This window comes from Trichoplusia ni, chromosome 27 (genome assembly GCF_003590095.1).
Source record: "Trichoplusia ni isolate ovarian cell line Hi5 chromosome 27, tn1, whole genome shotgun sequence".
Classification (NCBI taxonomy): domain Eukaryota; kingdom Metazoa; phylum Arthropoda; class Insecta; order Lepidoptera; family Noctuidae; genus Trichoplusia; species Trichoplusia ni.
The window spans coordinates 4,370,155-4,385,743 of NC_039504.1; the positions used below are offsets into that span (position 1 = coordinate 4,370,155).

Consider the following 15,589-nt stretch of genomic DNA (forward strand, 5'->3'; position numbering starts at 1 on the left):
ACGGGGGTATGGAATATAGATGTCCAATTCTCAGGGATATTTTATAACACCATTTCTTTCTGCACTGTGGCAAAACGTTTTCTCGGCCCGCTAGTTTTATATAAATCTGTTTCGTTTATCAAAGACGGAACAATACTTTAGTCAGTACCAACTGTTAAATAATAATAATTAAATGGTTCGCAATAAAAAGAAAGTCCGGCGGAAATTATCCAAGTCCAGTACTTAAGTGCATGCTACCTTATCTGCAGTCTCCGGAAACCTAACTGGCTTTTAACTAAGTAGACCCCGAAAGCTGATCACTGGTTTCCGGTAAACTATAGACCAGGGCTGAAGATAACGTGACATCAACTCATTTGGATATGAAACCCTGTACATATCCCTGAAGGATATGTAACCGTACGTGTAAAATCTAAAAATCTAAATCTAAAAATTTTTTGGGCAGAATTATTGACGAGGCTACAAATATATCGCACCCATTTTGCAGCTGTCATAGATAACTAAACTTCAAGACTTTTTCAAGTTACTGCTACAACAGCCGATCTTTAGTCAATTTCTTTAGTACTTTCTTATAAAATTAAAACTCACATTAAAAACAAAAATTAGTATTTATTAGTATAATAAAACATTTCAGTCTTATATTCGTAAACTTAGGAACAGTTCAAACTCGTAACATTACCAAAAAACACGAAAAACATTTAAGTGTGCATACATGAACTAATTGGTTGAGCATTTAATTACCAAGTTACAAAGTGTGTCCTCTTCAGAAAGTGAATAACAATTAACGCTGTTTAAATTGCAACATCTTAATTGAATCCGTATAAAAAGTGAACCTTCGAAATCATTGTTGCAGTGTAGACAATTTTTATGTATAATTTACAAAACCGAACTCCAAAATGTTATGTCGATAAATAAAATAGAATTTTCGTTTCTTAACTTATAAGGCAGACTAATGATATACTAAGTCAAGCTTTTTGTACTTATACCTGAGGGTCTGCCACCACGTCTTACAAGTAATATTGTTAAGGTGGAAAAGTGACAGCGCAATACACGCTGTAGAGCAACATCTCTTTCGCACTCGTGATAATATTACTTTCAGTTTTGGTGGTAGACTCCCAATTGCTCCTCGTCATTACTTATCAGTGTAAATTGCATAACAACAACATTTTTTTAGAGCTCAAGGTGTACATTCATACAGCTTTATACAGCAGTGAAATATTCATGTTTATTAGTATTAAATTAATTAATTGATTCTAAGTACCACATTGGTAAGACTAAAACCACTTAATCAATACTAAGGCAAAAATAACGTATAAGAAATAATTTTTATACAGTACCAAAAGATTAAGAACATTGTTATACAACGTAAGTTTAAAATTATTATTGTCGCGATATCAGCCGTCAGTTAATTGTGAAATTGGTATTTAACAAAACCATTGTACGAGATTTTAATTTTACACACTAAAATGCTGTTAATCTTGTGGTAATATATACTGCGGCGCTTTGAAATATACGTCGGCCAAATGAAGGAAACAAAATATATTTTTTAACCAATATGCAAATGTCTTTAGAGTAATATTACAAGAGTTTAAAAAAATACAAATAACAAAACATTAATTAGCCAAATAACATAGTATCAATACATAAAATATTAATGTTAATATGCTTTATACATGATACATTAGAATTAACTTTATTTGTAACCTAGAAGCACCCATATTATGGTCAACATTCTTAAAACTATTTTTTATAATTAAGTCTTAATCATAGATATAAGTATTGAGGTATGGACAGGTTCATCTGATAATACTATACTTTTATTATCACCCCAAGAAAGAAGTTTTATTGCTATATACTTCATGCCTATATACTAAATACATATTTACATTGGCTTTTCATATTTGAAACTATGTAATTATATTAAGCAATAAAGCTTGTTAAAACGAAACTTAAACTCCTGATCTAGAAAAACTCAAAATCCTATTTTCTAACTAATATCTTTAAAATAAACAGCTTTAGATAACTATGTTAGAGATTGACATGAATATGTGATTGTTAATAGCAATATATTTAATTCATGCAAGTAGGGGGTGGAAGTGAGAGAGCACTACAAAATATAATGCCCTGTTTCACTTCCCTGTTTGACGTAAGGCCCCCACACATTATTGCAAGCAGAGAATGCACCTACTCATGTTGACACCTCTGAAGTATTATTCCCATCAACCTCCATCGGTTCATTGTTATCATTTTTATCCTTTATCTCAATATGTATAGATGTTCCAGGGTCAATATGGATTTGAACTTCCCTACTGGCTTCCTCCTCATCCAATTTCAATTTAGCTAACTCCTGTTGTTTCAACAACTGCACACCTTTTGTCTCTTGTATTCTATAGAAGTTCTTTATCCACTTCTCATTCCTTATACAATCATGGTCATTGTTGCCCCCAAACAGTCTTTTGTTCAACTGTTTAATTTTCTCCACATTTTCTCTGATTTGTTCTTCATTTTCTTTGATTTTGACTCTGTTTTCTAGAGCAGCATTGTCTGCATGTGACAGTTTCTTAGGATTGTGTTGTGAAAGGAAATTTTCATCAGCTTCAAATGTCTGATTCAACTTATCTATGTCTGACCATTCTGCGGCAGACATTATGGAGACAGTTCCTTGTGACCAGCCACTCGGTCTGCTTCTATAACTTGCTACTTCTTCACTGGTAGCTAGCTCATTATCCTCTTTCACATATATCATGTCCATCATAAAAGGATATGCACAATCAAGGTTTTCACATATTACTGTTTTCTCATTATAATTAACAAAGAATGATTTAACTACTGAACTGCACATTGGACAGATCTGAAAAAAAAATGGTTATTATTAGAGCATATATTTTATAAACATTTTTCATTTTGTACTAAATAGTAAAAAACACAATGACGTCCTGGGTAAATAGCACCACCTTTACTAGAGAGAATGTTTAAATTACCACACAGACGTACTTTGCAGTAGTTATCGAGTAGCCGGTGGTCAGGCATACATGAAGGAATCTGAAATATTATTTTAATGATAGTATTTAATTGTTGATGGAAAACGCATGACATAGAAGTTGATACGAGTCGTACAATAATTATTTCATTAATTACATTTACATTTATGTCATATACTCATGTAATTTATACTTAATAATGAATTCAAATGAATTCTCAAAAAAAAATATAGTCAATATGATAAGTTGAGGACCATGAGAGGTTAGGCGGCGCGGGAACTATTAAAATAGTATACGGAGGTGACTTACCGTTCCACAAAAACCATTACCTTCCTCGTTCTCCATCTTTACTATATAACTAAAATAATCTAATGTTTGACCTATACACAAAAGATTAGTTTAGACTGCTACATTATTTAAAATAATTTAAATAACACAGTTCTGAAAATTAAGAAAACTTTGAATGACAGCGATGTCCAAAACACACTCAAGTACTGACAAGTGACAACTGTCCTGTCTGTCAAATTACGTTAACCCATGCCCGTTCTATGCAGCTAAGAACATTTTTCTCATAGTTTTAGGATGAAAGTAGCATGATAATTATAGATGTAGGACGGACAAGATATTTAAAGTGATTTCTAAAGTTTTTAAGACGTGAAGAAAATAGTTTTGGACATTGGCCGATGTTTTATTTTTTGTGAAGTATTTGAGATAACGTACGTAACGTTTAACGTACCGTAAATAAACTAGATCTGAGTAGTACCACGTCTGTGGTTTTTAAATAGGCATGACGAAAGTTACTAAGAAAAAAACCACCAAACAAAACTATTCAATAAATGTAAAAAATGCATCGGAATAATAAATAACTGAAAAGTTAACAAAAAATATTGCATTTCATGTGTCAAATAAAAATTGGCCGTATAAATATGTCACAATATGTGATACTAAGGTCATTTTGGTCAATAATCGTGGTTTTTAGATATTTTATTAATAGTTTTATAATTTATGGCAGTTCCTACCTATCTGACACATCATTATCATTTAAGGAGTATCTATAAAGAAATACTAAGTTTTCATAAGCTAAAAAAGTTCCTAATTAATATAGGAATACCGCAAGACTCTTTTTAAATGATAACAAACGTTAAAATCGAGCCCATTTTAGATTTCATTGCTGATGTTAGTAACTTTAATGGAACGCAGTTTAGTACGCAAATGTTATTCGTACAGTCGGTGAAAATGTGAACTAAAACCAAACCGCAGAAAATCATGTCAAATTGACAGAACTCAATGCAATGACAGTGCTAGAGGCGATGCTAGCACCGGCACATTTAACTTTGTTTTAAACAGGGAACTTGGTGACAATCGTGAAGTTCGACATAGATTCGATAGCAGACAGGACACCACCGTATAAAGAAACGAACAAAAAAAAATACCAGCAGCCAGAGACGAAAACTTATCTTTCCTTCCCTTTAGTTGTGGTGCTTTGATAAAATCATTACTGAAGGAGAAATTGCTGCGAATAGGTCGCATTACTGTGATTTATCACCTATAACAGTGCTTTAATTCTATCTGATCGTAATACCTTTAGTCAAAATGCCCAACAGAGCAGTGTGTGTATTGAACGGCGATGTCAGCGGCACAGTTTATTTCGACCAAAAGGTAATACTTTTTCTACATGCATGAAACTTCTTACAAACAGGATTTCATATAGGTGACCTTGAAAGACCAGCGAAATGACTTGTGTTTGTTTGGTAATAATACTTCTCAACTGGAGTGGGTACCTACCTATTTCTTATCGTAAGATGGTTCTAGAAGGTTAAGTAATTATGAATTGTATGCAATTATATAGGTAAGAAATTATAATTGATAAGCAACTTCATACATGAATAAAATTATCCAATATATGACTCCATAGATTCCTTCACATGACCAGTTTGAACAGCTCAACATGTATAAATGATTTCTGCATCAACATAATGATTTATCAATTTAAAAGATTAAAAAAACTGAACTGTGCATGCAATTTATGTTATATGTATTTTAATCCATGTGCAATACTTCCCGCACAAGTAATGTCTAAGAAGTGTAAAATAGGTAGTTTTTATGTACCTAACTAGCTTGTAATTTTCAAACTAAACCAATTTCAAATCATGCTTAAACAATACATAATATATCTGATGCATTTTAATCTAACACCTCTTTGCAACCATGAAGAATGGCTGTATAAATAATGACCTTTGCATTATTACAAGTCCAAATATTACATCATATGAACCAAAATTATTATAGCAATATTTGTTGCCAAGGAAGGATTTTCATGAAGTATCATATTATTTTTTATGCCACATAGATTATGTCCCACAGGTTTATACTATCAGATTTATTATTATAGACTAAGTTTTGTACAATTACAAAATGTATTTACAATACAAATATTCTTGTAATAACTTATCATTATTTTAATTTCCAGGATAACGAGTCTCCAGTAGTTGTCACCGGGGAAGTCAGAGGTTTAAAAAAGGTATGTTATCATAAATTATTCATATGAATAAATTTCCAAAGTATTATGCTCTTTAGAGGAAACAAGAAAACATATAATATACCACTCTTGCACTCTTGGTCAGTCATTTCAATTCTGGATCCATTTCCAAAAGTCTTACTTAAAGATCCATGATACATATTTAAAAGTTGCCATGCTGTGATAGATTGCAGTTTACAACATAGTCATCAATGATGTGGTATATTTAATTTAACAATATATGTATAACACTACCTTCACCCCTCCCACTCTTAATAAATAAAAAGCAATTTAACTTATTATACTTTTTCAAATGCAATTGAAATGAAATAATAATAAAAGTAAATTATAATCATAAATATTCGATATCATTGTTTAAGTCATTATAGTCATAAACTATAATATTTATTAAATTGAATTCCAACCTTATTGAGGTTGGACTTAAAAGTAGGTATGTATCATGATTGTTAGTCTGGAAAGGTAAGGTACAAGGAAAATAATGCATTGTATGATGTAATACAAACTTCACTTCAATTTGTTTACTAAACCAAGTTAACAACTAATATAGAATTATAAAGTGTATAAAGCCGACATAATTTTATCATTATGTTACTTTACATAATCAGTAAATAATCAAGTGTACCTACTGGCCTGATTTTTCCTACGTCATATTATTAACTAATACACGCTTTTAATTCTTCATGCTGGCTATAATAGTAGTTCATATAATAAAAGTCCAATGTGAAAACAATCAAAATGACGACGCATATTTTAACATTTAAATAAACTAAACATGTCATGGTGACGTATAATTTAACTTGCACCTACCTACTTATTATCAAACAGTTATCAAAAAACAATGCTGAGGTCACATCGTGTGGCGTAATACACCAGTCAACACTTCATGTGAACTTTGAATATATTAATGTTATTAATGCTAAATACGTGTCTAACGATGTGCTGCCGAGTAACGCGGTATGTAACTACGTAGGTAGTATACCTGCTTTGGTATTTGCATAGAACAGTCTAGTTTCAAAATGAAAAGGAAGAGAAGTAAAAAAATCTATGATTTGTTTCTCATTATTTATGCTCATTTAGCGCCGTTTACTAAGTTCTTATCGGTGATTACGAATAGTTCCATTTTGTGCTGATTTAGAGTATTTTGGTACCCTGTTCCACCTGTTAAACCTATTGTTCTTTTCTATAGTATCATCCACAGAAGAAAACAATAATGTTTGAGTTATTTTTATCACACTGTCAATTTATAAAAGAGAATCTGAGCGCTCACAGCTTCTCATTACAAGCAATAAAATTACGTAATTTGGTCCATATAATAGCATAAAAGGCCTAAATAAGATATTACTATAATATTTTGCCAATTGAAAACACTGGGAAAGATAAACTAGACATATTTGAGAAATAGTTACACAGCCTTGCTTGATAACCTCATCCATTACTATTCCAGGGTAGCCATGGTTTCCACGTTCACGAGTTCGGCGACAACACGAACGGCTGCACGTCGGCCGGCGCCCACTTCAACCCCTACAAGATGGACCACGGTGCCCCCGACTCCGCCATCCGCCACGTCGGTGACCTCGGCAACATCGAGGCCGACGCTGACGGAGCCGTGGCTAAGGTAACTTACAAGTGGAACATCGTAAATGAAAATATGTATCTTTCTTGTGCAAAGTCGTCACCTCCTCTGACCGATTGGCGTGGTTCATACTCCAGCCACAAATCATTAGACTGGGCTTAGTCGCGACTCTTTTCGGAGGCTTATGTGCAGAAGGGGACTACAACAAGCTAATGATGATTTAATGATGAATTATTTTTCGGATTATTTTTCTTAAATATTTGTTCCAAGAATTTTATATTACATGCGACTGCTGCCGCCTGCTTACCTATATAAATTATACATACATCATATCTAAAATTATTGAGATAAAACATAACATGGCAATTTAATTACTTAAAATTTTTTAATTACTTAAAAAATATTGTTCCTTCATTCTAGCGTGGTGAATTACTTTTTACTCATTCTATAGTATGAATTTTGCTTTAAATAAAAAATAAGTAGCTTTCGTGTTTCCTAAATGTAGCAACGTTTACTTACATTGTCATAACAAATTAGATAAGTAACATTATGTAACTAATTATTTCAGATAAGCTTATTCTATATAACGGCTTCCTATTAAGTACGATGGTTGTTACAGGTATGCATTCAGGACTCCAAGATTTCGCTGGTGGGCCCCAACAGCATCGTAGGCCGCACGCTGGTGGTACACGCGGACCCCGACGACCTCGGTATCGGCGGCCACGAGCTCAGCAAGTCCACCGGCAACGCCGGCGCCCGCCTCGCCTGCGGCGTCATCGGACTCGCCAAGATCTAAACACCCCTACCAGTCACCGTACGCTGTTACTGTAGTATTAGCAAGTTATGTCCGCTTACAACTTCTTTCTCAGGGTTAAGGGAACACCACTAAATACTACGGCGTTATATGCCCATGTTACTCAAAGTACACTGGTGTTAGTAGGAGATTGAGTATCCCTTACCTGGACTGTCGTATAGTGCCTCTTTAAGTGTATAGTTTGGATATCTAATACTAGTGTAATCGTTGGATCAGGGTTATAATCTTGGAACTTGGAGAACAACTGCAATACAGATGGAATATAAATGTAGTTAGAATATAAGGCTCTGTTGATGATGTCATTTTATTGCATTCCTGGCCCATCTCAGTGAATAAATTATTGGAATCGTTTTTATTTTTATTTTTTATGTTGGTGCAGGGCGCATGATGTATTAATGTCGGCTGTATCAGTTTGTTTCAATAAAACATTCTGAATTAATGTTAGTATTTTATTTATTCTTTGATACTTCACACCCCCAGTGAGCATAATCTTACTAATATTATTAGCATAAAAGTTTTATGTATGGATGGTTGTTCCTCTTTCATGAAATGAAATAAATGATTTAGACGAAACTATGTACACTGATACCTTATAACATAAAAGGAACAAAGGATGATTATAATCCTGATTTTATGTTCATATTATTTCTTTGCTTAGTATACCTTTCTAGAAATGATTGCAATGAATATTGACATCAATAAGGAGTAGGTACTCCATGTTATGACAGTAGATGCAAATTACATAATTTAACACTTAAAACTATAATATAATATATAAAATTCCCTTGTCACGATGTTAGTTACCGTACTCCTCCGAAACCGAGCGATTTTTATGAAATTTTGTATGCATATTGGGTAGGTCTGAGAATAGAACAACATCTATTTTCCATACCCCCAAGTGATAAGGGTTGCTCACACTAAAAAAAAATATTTTATGGACGAAATTGTTGGTTTTTTAACTAGAAAAATAAAAATTCGGCAAAACAATGTTTGCTGGGTCAGCTAGTAATCTAATAAAACCATTTTATTATATCATGAATACTTTAATTCACCAACTGAATACACAACATGCCCATTATTTGTGAAGAAGGCAGAACAGCAACTGTCCTGTGCTTGAAACATTCTTGTGCTGCCAGTCTTCCACTTCCAAAGACTGTTCTCATCACTCTGAACACTCACACTGGCCCAGTAGTTATCCATCTCCCTAGTACCCACATACTCAGCTACCTTTTCACACACCTGACTAACCACAGTAGGTGTTATAAAACCTTTTACTATTAAAATGGATATTCTTCCAGTTTTTAAAGCATAGTCACTGTCAGGCTGACTGTACATACTGATATACTGCTCTGTTGGAGTTATATCAACATCATGAGCAAGCAAACCAACCCATTCAACCATCTCTTCAATATCTACATCTTTTAAAACTGGTATTTCGTTAACAAATGGTGATACACTTCTTGATTTTAATGAATGCACTGATATATTTACATTTCTGTCACTGAAGTATTTTGCTATTGATGATGGGCAAATATCTTCATTGTTTGGCTCCCAAGTTATGTTTAAATCAAACAGTTTTAACTTATCTAATCCTGACCTTACTTTACTATAGTGTGTTATGGTTTTAAGATCTATTTTCACTTCATAGTAATTGTAAGGTCTCTTTGTTCCTTCTAATCCTAATGTTTGGAAAGTATAATCAAGTACGTGCAGTACGAGATGTCCATCTGGGGTGATCGCAACACAATTCTCTATCACACAATTCCGACCCACACTCAAACAGTGTATCTTGCCAGTTTTCACGAAACATTCTATAAAAGTTGGTTCTACAAATTCTGTCAATGAACAATTTGTTAACTTATAATAATCGGTATCTTCTGTGACTACATCTTGAATGAAGCTAGGTGTCTTTATTTCGTCGGGGCAGGTAACTATTAAACTCTTGAAGTAATAATTCCTTAGCAAAAAGTCTTTGACCGACATGAAATCCATATTTTCTTTATGTGTTACCATGATTTTTGGTGGCGGGAAGTTACAGACTTCCGGACACAGCATTGTTAATATTTATGTACTTTGTTTCAAACTTCTTAGTGCTAAAGAACGTAAATTAAAACACAATAGCTTTTTGCTTTGATTGATATAACCTCAAATAAAATTGTACGCACAGCTGCGGCGGGCCGCTTTGTTTTGACTACTTTTGACATTTGAATTATTTGTATAGTTGACACTGACAGGAAGGTTAGTTTACGAAGTATGACTGAAATTTCGAATTTAAATGCAAAATGTCAATATCAAGATTGCTCACAGCTTACTTCTATAGGAAGAAACCTGTACCAAGTTTTGCGACATTTGCATTGAGCTACGTTTGCATTAAAAAATAAAACGATAAAATTCCGAGTCTTATTTAATATCACATTACTGGTCCTATCCTAGTGATTTTGATTTCTACAACGACATAGTCCGAGTTATTCAATGAAAAGTTCGTTTGCTGGCACGGCCTTGTATAGAGCTTCCACACCTTCGACGACACGTGCTACGATGGCGTGAACGATTGGTGGTGCTATCTCTTGCATAACATCACGCCAGTTTGTGTTAACAAAGTCTTCTACTGGACCGGCTGGAAATGATACAAGTTATAGTTATAAATTAGTATTACAGAACAGGCTATTGGTGTTACTTGTTGTGTTTGTTAATTTAAGGGGAATTCCGATTTGATTTCAGTATTTTATTTTATTTCTTACCTAGGATTTTGTTGCCATTGAAGAGGTTGTCGAAGTCGAACCTGGCGCTGGTTTTCACCTGACTGGCGAACTTCCAGCTGTCGATATGCCAGTGCTGCTTGCCGTCAGCGCCGGGCACAGTCTTCAGTTCCGTCGTCGTTTTGATTACAATGTCACCTACAATAAATAACAATTACGTTCAAATAACGTCCAAGTGTTTTACAAGGACCGACTGCCTATCTGACTTCCTCGACCCAGTTACCTAACACTCCTTAGCCCTTAGTTGACTGGCTGTCACACTACCTAGCCCCTTACCCTCCCTAATGACCGTCAAACATGTATAGCAATAACAACCAGGACCCACAACTTAACGCGTCTTCATGATACAAATGGTCACCCATCCAGGTACCTACCATATCAAGCATAACAAAAACTGTGATTGATCAATTGGTGTAGTTGTAGATTAACCCCAAGCCTTTACTTTTCTATTCTCCTCCATAGAAGATAGTTACAAAAAATATTCGAAATAGCATGTCCAGGCTGACTTACGTATCTTGATGTTGTATTTTCCTTCTCCCTTGATGGGCAACACGAGGAGCTGGCCGTCCAGCTTGTACAGACCGTTCAGGTCCACGCTGCAGCGGATCGTGACAATCTGCTTCGCTTTCTTAATGTCGTGTCTGTAAATAAACACAAGTTATTAATATGTATTGAACTACAAGGTTACTCCTTCTGTCAACATTATTTGAATAAATTAGTTCTACTTACACTAACTTCTTACTTAAATGTGAGGTAATAGAGTACATAACAATATTGTGTGTTACAATTGACACCGCTTATTGGTTTAGGTACCTTTTTAAATTCTTGTTTTAAAAAAGAATACGACTCCTGCATTAAATGAAGGTAAGAAGGAAAAAATAATTTAAATCAACAATAAAGAGTATTCAAAAAAATTACAAATTATATATAAATGTCGTTTATTTATTAAATACTAGCTTTTCGCCCGTGGCTTCCCGCGTCTAGGTCGGTTATATCGCGTTTCCGAGAGAACTCTTCAAAAGTCCGGGATAAAAACTATCCTATGTTCTTTCTGAAGGTCAACTCTATCTCTGTACCAAATTTCATAAAAAACAGTTCAGTGGTTTAGACGTGAAAGCGTAACAGATAGACAGAGTTACTTTCGCATTTATAATATGTGTTTTTATAAAAAATACACCATTATAACAACAGAATCCGATGGAATTTAATTAAATCTAGATAGGTAAGTAAGGCGGCACATAGTTAATCCATGTGGTGAGGTCTATCTTTGGATTGAGCCTTAACCTAATAAACTTTAGTACTTAATAGATCACATCCGTTTTCATCGACAATAGAGGATAAATAATCGTGATTTAAATGGATACTTTATGATCTGTTTATGGCTTTACTTAACAATGGCTGCCCTCGAGACATCTGTTCACTATCACGTTCACTTAGGATACACCTGGAGACTGGTCGTGGAAGACATAGGAAATCCGATCAAGTGCAAGTCGAAAAGTTCCAAAAAAGTAATAAAAGGACTGTTGCTTAACCTTGTATTTTTGTTTAATTTTGTTGTTATGGCGGCAATAGAAATATGAAATCGGTGCAAAATTTTAACTGCGCAACTCTAGCTATGACGGTTCATGAGAAAGTCTGGTGACAGACGGACAGAGAGCGGAGCCTCGGTAATATTGTTCTGTTCTTACTTTTTCGGTATGGAACCGTAGAAAGGAAAAATAAAATATATGGTAGAAACATGAAATGGGTATCATTTCGAAAGAAAGTAGCATGATGAGAGCTATTGACACAACTATTTTGGCTGCACTTAAATAGGTATCTTCGCAATGCATCTTGAATCTTCGCTTCATCGTTTTCTCAATTAGGTACTAGAATTTCTAAAAGGACACGACAAATGGAAAAAGCAAACAATAAATATCTAAGTACACGTTGACACGATTATGTGAATGTTGACAGAACCAATATTAAGAAAAGAAGGATCCAATCCAACAGAAACCTTGGTTTGTTGACTCAGATTCTAAGGAAGCGCAGCCCTTGTTTTGTAGCTCGTATATAGATATGTGTAGGTATAGGGATATCCCGAACCCGTTGTAATAATGAGAATGTGGATAGTAGATTCAGTAGGCAAACCAGGGTGGGACGGCAAAACGCATTTTTATTTTTCCCAAAAGAGACGATGCATCCATTTGGGCAGATCCATGTATGAGAAATGGACAGTTTTCGTTACTCAGGATTTTTACCGCTTTTTGACACTTAGTCTTACATGTGTAGATGAATGAAATATATTATATGCATAGAAATAATAGAAATAATTAATCATTAATTATACATAAATTCCAAGTGTCTTTCTACAGGGTAAAGCAAACCGCTCTACTATGTTGCTACTGATTAATTAACATTTAATTGTTACAACGAAGCCATCGTTTTATGAGAATTACATCGAATGCGAGGTAAATTCGCACGCACGTACCTACGACAGTAAAAGGCGTTTACATTACAAGAGTTTAATATCAAAATATTAAACTTATTTCCGCAAACAACTAATTATTTAAAGGTAGAAATAATTAAGCTCTCAGGAAAACTTTATATTTTTAGAATAATAATTATTGCCGAATGAAAAATTAAGACAAGTCTTGCCTTGAACTGCATTCATGTTCACAAAATATGATTTTGCAAATCCTTTAGATTAGGCAAACAATTGATACTAAATATTGCGCTAATAGCTTAACCTTTAGCATTTAAACAATCAATTTAGCGACTATTATTACACAGATTTATGACGAGACGACGATGATTTTTTTTGTGTTGCCACAAAATGTGATGCAAAAGAAGTCTAACCTGTATTAACTGTCTAATATTCGTTTCTTCTTGACGACTTTGCATTAAAAAAACACACTCAACAATATCGCTTGGTAATCTATATTGCAACAGACTAACTAACTTATTAATAAATACTAGATACTTGCCAAGGCAATGAAAAAAACGACTCACTTGATTCCATCAACATTGCATCCCTTCATGCCAGTTACTGTGGTGTCTTTGAAGGTCAGGGCTAGGCCTCCTTGGTCGCCCTTGATGACCTCCAGATGCATGGGGTCTATAGACTTGATCCCCAGCTCGGGAATGCCGGCGGCTATGATGGGCAGTGCCGCCTGTGCCGATGACACGATGCAGGCATTGTCTCCACCTTTGCAGGGCTTTATGAAGGGAGCTGCGGGGAAACACAGTTTGTAATTAATGAAACAACGCCATCTAGCCTTAAACTAAGCAAAGCCTAAAGCTATGAGATGATTACTAGACAACTGATAAATCTAATATATAAAATTCTCGTGTCACGATGTTAGTTACCGTACTCCTCCGAAACGGTACGACCGATTCTTATGAAATTTTGTATACATATTGGGTAGGTCTGAGAATAGAACAACATCTATTTTTCATACCCCTAAGTGATAAGGGTTGCTGACACTAAAAAAAAATGTTTTATTTTTTGGACGAAATTGTTTGTTTTTATTTTTTTATAATGTGGCATTAAAACTACATACAATTAGAAAAAAAAATCGGCAAAAAAACGTTTGCTGGGTCAGCTAGTATACTTATAAAAATATCTACATTAGTATTACAGCTAAATTATAACCCGGCTCACAAAAACTGCTCTTGCTTATCACACAATTAATTGCCTGGGTGGGAATCGAATTTTTGACTTCCAGTAGTTCCAGTACAGCAGTCAGGGCCCCAAACCACTAGACTATCAGGTTAGACACACCACTTTATAAAATAGGGCAATTGTGTAAGAAGGATGACGCATTCTATGGTGATGAGGGATGATCTCTTCGACAACTGTTTGAGATGAAGATGATAGCGACCGATAATCTATACTAATAAATAAACCTGAAGAGTTTGTTTGTTTGTTTGAATGCGCTAATCTCGGGAACTACTGGTCCAAATTGAAAAAATATTTTTGTGTTGAATAGACCATTCATCGAGGAAGGCTTTAGGCTATAAACCATCACGCTGCGACTAATAGGAGCGAAAATACAATGGAAAATGTGAAAAAAACAGGGGAGGTATAAATCATAACTTATATCTTTAACCCACGGGGACGAAGTCACGGGCAACAGCTAGTATAAATATATTTGTATAATAAATTGTATTGAAAATATAAAGCAGTTATGTTGACTTTGATTTGAGAGGAAAAAATATGAGTTTTTTTTTATTTGTGATAAAAGTTAACGAGTGGATGTAAGAGTACGAAAAAGTGAAGGGAAATACGGAAATCCAAAGACAGATCAGGTTGTACAAACCGTGTCCAGAAGAACCGAATAACATCATAATTAAAATATATATACTTAGTCTAGTACCTTATTTTGCAGCGACTTCCTTGACGGAAAATAATAATTAAGAATTACTAATTTGCGAGTATTTACGCTTGCTTACGCCCTTGCATTTTATTGCACTCTGTCATAAGTATTGATGATTTATTTAAATTCCTATAAGTACTACGTATGTTTTAATTACCTAGCCGACAGGATATTGGAGAACTTATTGTTAAGTATGTGCCACATCAAAAATTGTTCATTAATTTAAATCTCAATAGGCTTTAAAAGAGAGTTGAGAAATGAAAATTTGCTCCTCACGGGGAAGTAGAATTACTGCCTACTTTTGCTTGGCATTTGCTGTTATTTTTTCATATAGACGACTATAAAAATTAGACAAAACGAAATAAAGGATACCTACATAATATATATGTACTTTCTAGAACACTTCAACAAAAAGTTTTTCAAAGACTTGATATAAAAGTTCAACTAACTCGGATTCCCACTCACCTGACGCAGATTTCGCGCCCAAAATCACAGCAAGGAAACAAAAATATGCGATTACAGTCATCGTAGCACAGCCGCAGAAATCCTGCGCCACTATGAGGTGTAC

The 15,589-nt window shown here is 34.3% G+C and overlaps 4 protein-coding genes across 6 annotated transcripts; 1 reads left to right on the forward strand and 3 right to left on the reverse strand.

Moving 5' to 3' along the window:
• Positions 1 to 1,096: 1,096 nt before the first annotated feature.
• Positions 1,097 to 3,675, reverse strand: LOC113505880. Of its 3 annotated transcripts, none has more exons than XM_026888737.1 (3): positions 3,288 to 3,675; positions 2,979 to 3,039; positions 1,097 to 2,848 (listed from the first exon to the last, which is right to left on the reverse strand). In XM_026888737.1, the coding sequence occupies exons 1-3, from the start codon at positions 3,302 to 3,304 to the stop codon at positions 2,186 to 2,188; spliced, it is 741 nt and encodes a 246-aa protein (XP_026744538.1). In that variant the 5' UTR covers positions 3,305 to 3,675; the 3' UTR covers positions 1,097 to 2,185. The 3 variants fall into 3 exon arrangements, with proteins under 3 accessions (XP_026744538.1, XP_026744537.1, XP_026744539.1); XM_026888736.1 differs by having other exon boundaries at positions 2,992 to 3,039; positions 3,288 to 3,673; XM_026888738.1 differs by lacking the exon at positions 2,979 to 3,039 and having other exon boundaries at positions 3,288 to 3,673.
• A 705-nt stretch (positions 3,676 to 4,380) lies between these two features.
• LOC113505811 (superoxide dismutase [Cu-Zn]) lies at positions 4,381 to 8,343 on the forward strand. Its single transcript, XM_026888643.1, has 4 exons — positions 4,381 to 4,637; positions 5,449 to 5,499; positions 6,962 to 7,132; positions 7,710 to 8,343. Exons 1-4 carry the CDS (start codon positions 4,572 to 4,574, stop codon positions 7,884 to 7,886), a joined length of 465 nt encoding a protein of 154 aa, XP_026744444.1. The 5' UTR covers positions 4,381 to 4,571; the 3' UTR covers positions 7,887 to 8,343.
• Positions 8,344 to 8,926: 583 nt separating this feature from the next.
• LOC113505809 lies at positions 8,927 to 10,247 on the reverse strand. Its single transcript, XM_026888641.1, has one exon. It carries the CDS (start codon positions 9,957 to 9,959, stop codon positions 8,937 to 8,939), a length of 1,023 nt encoding a protein of 340 aa, XP_026744442.1. The 5' UTR covers positions 9,960 to 10,247; the 3' UTR covers positions 8,927 to 8,936.
• Positions 10,248 to 10,295: 48 nt separating this feature from the next.
• LOC113505810 (circadian clock-controlled protein-like) lies at positions 10,296 to 15,589 on the reverse strand. The gene is made up of 5 exons (XM_026888642.1): positions 15,487 to 15,589; positions 13,655 to 13,874; positions 11,174 to 11,304; positions 10,646 to 10,801; positions 10,296 to 10,521 (listed from the first exon to the last, which is right to left on the reverse strand). The coding sequence occupies exons 1-5, from the start codon at positions 15,545 to 15,547 to the stop codon at positions 10,370 to 10,372; spliced, it is 720 nt and encodes a 239-aa protein (XP_026744443.1). The 5' UTR covers positions 15,548 to 15,589; the 3' UTR covers positions 10,296 to 10,369.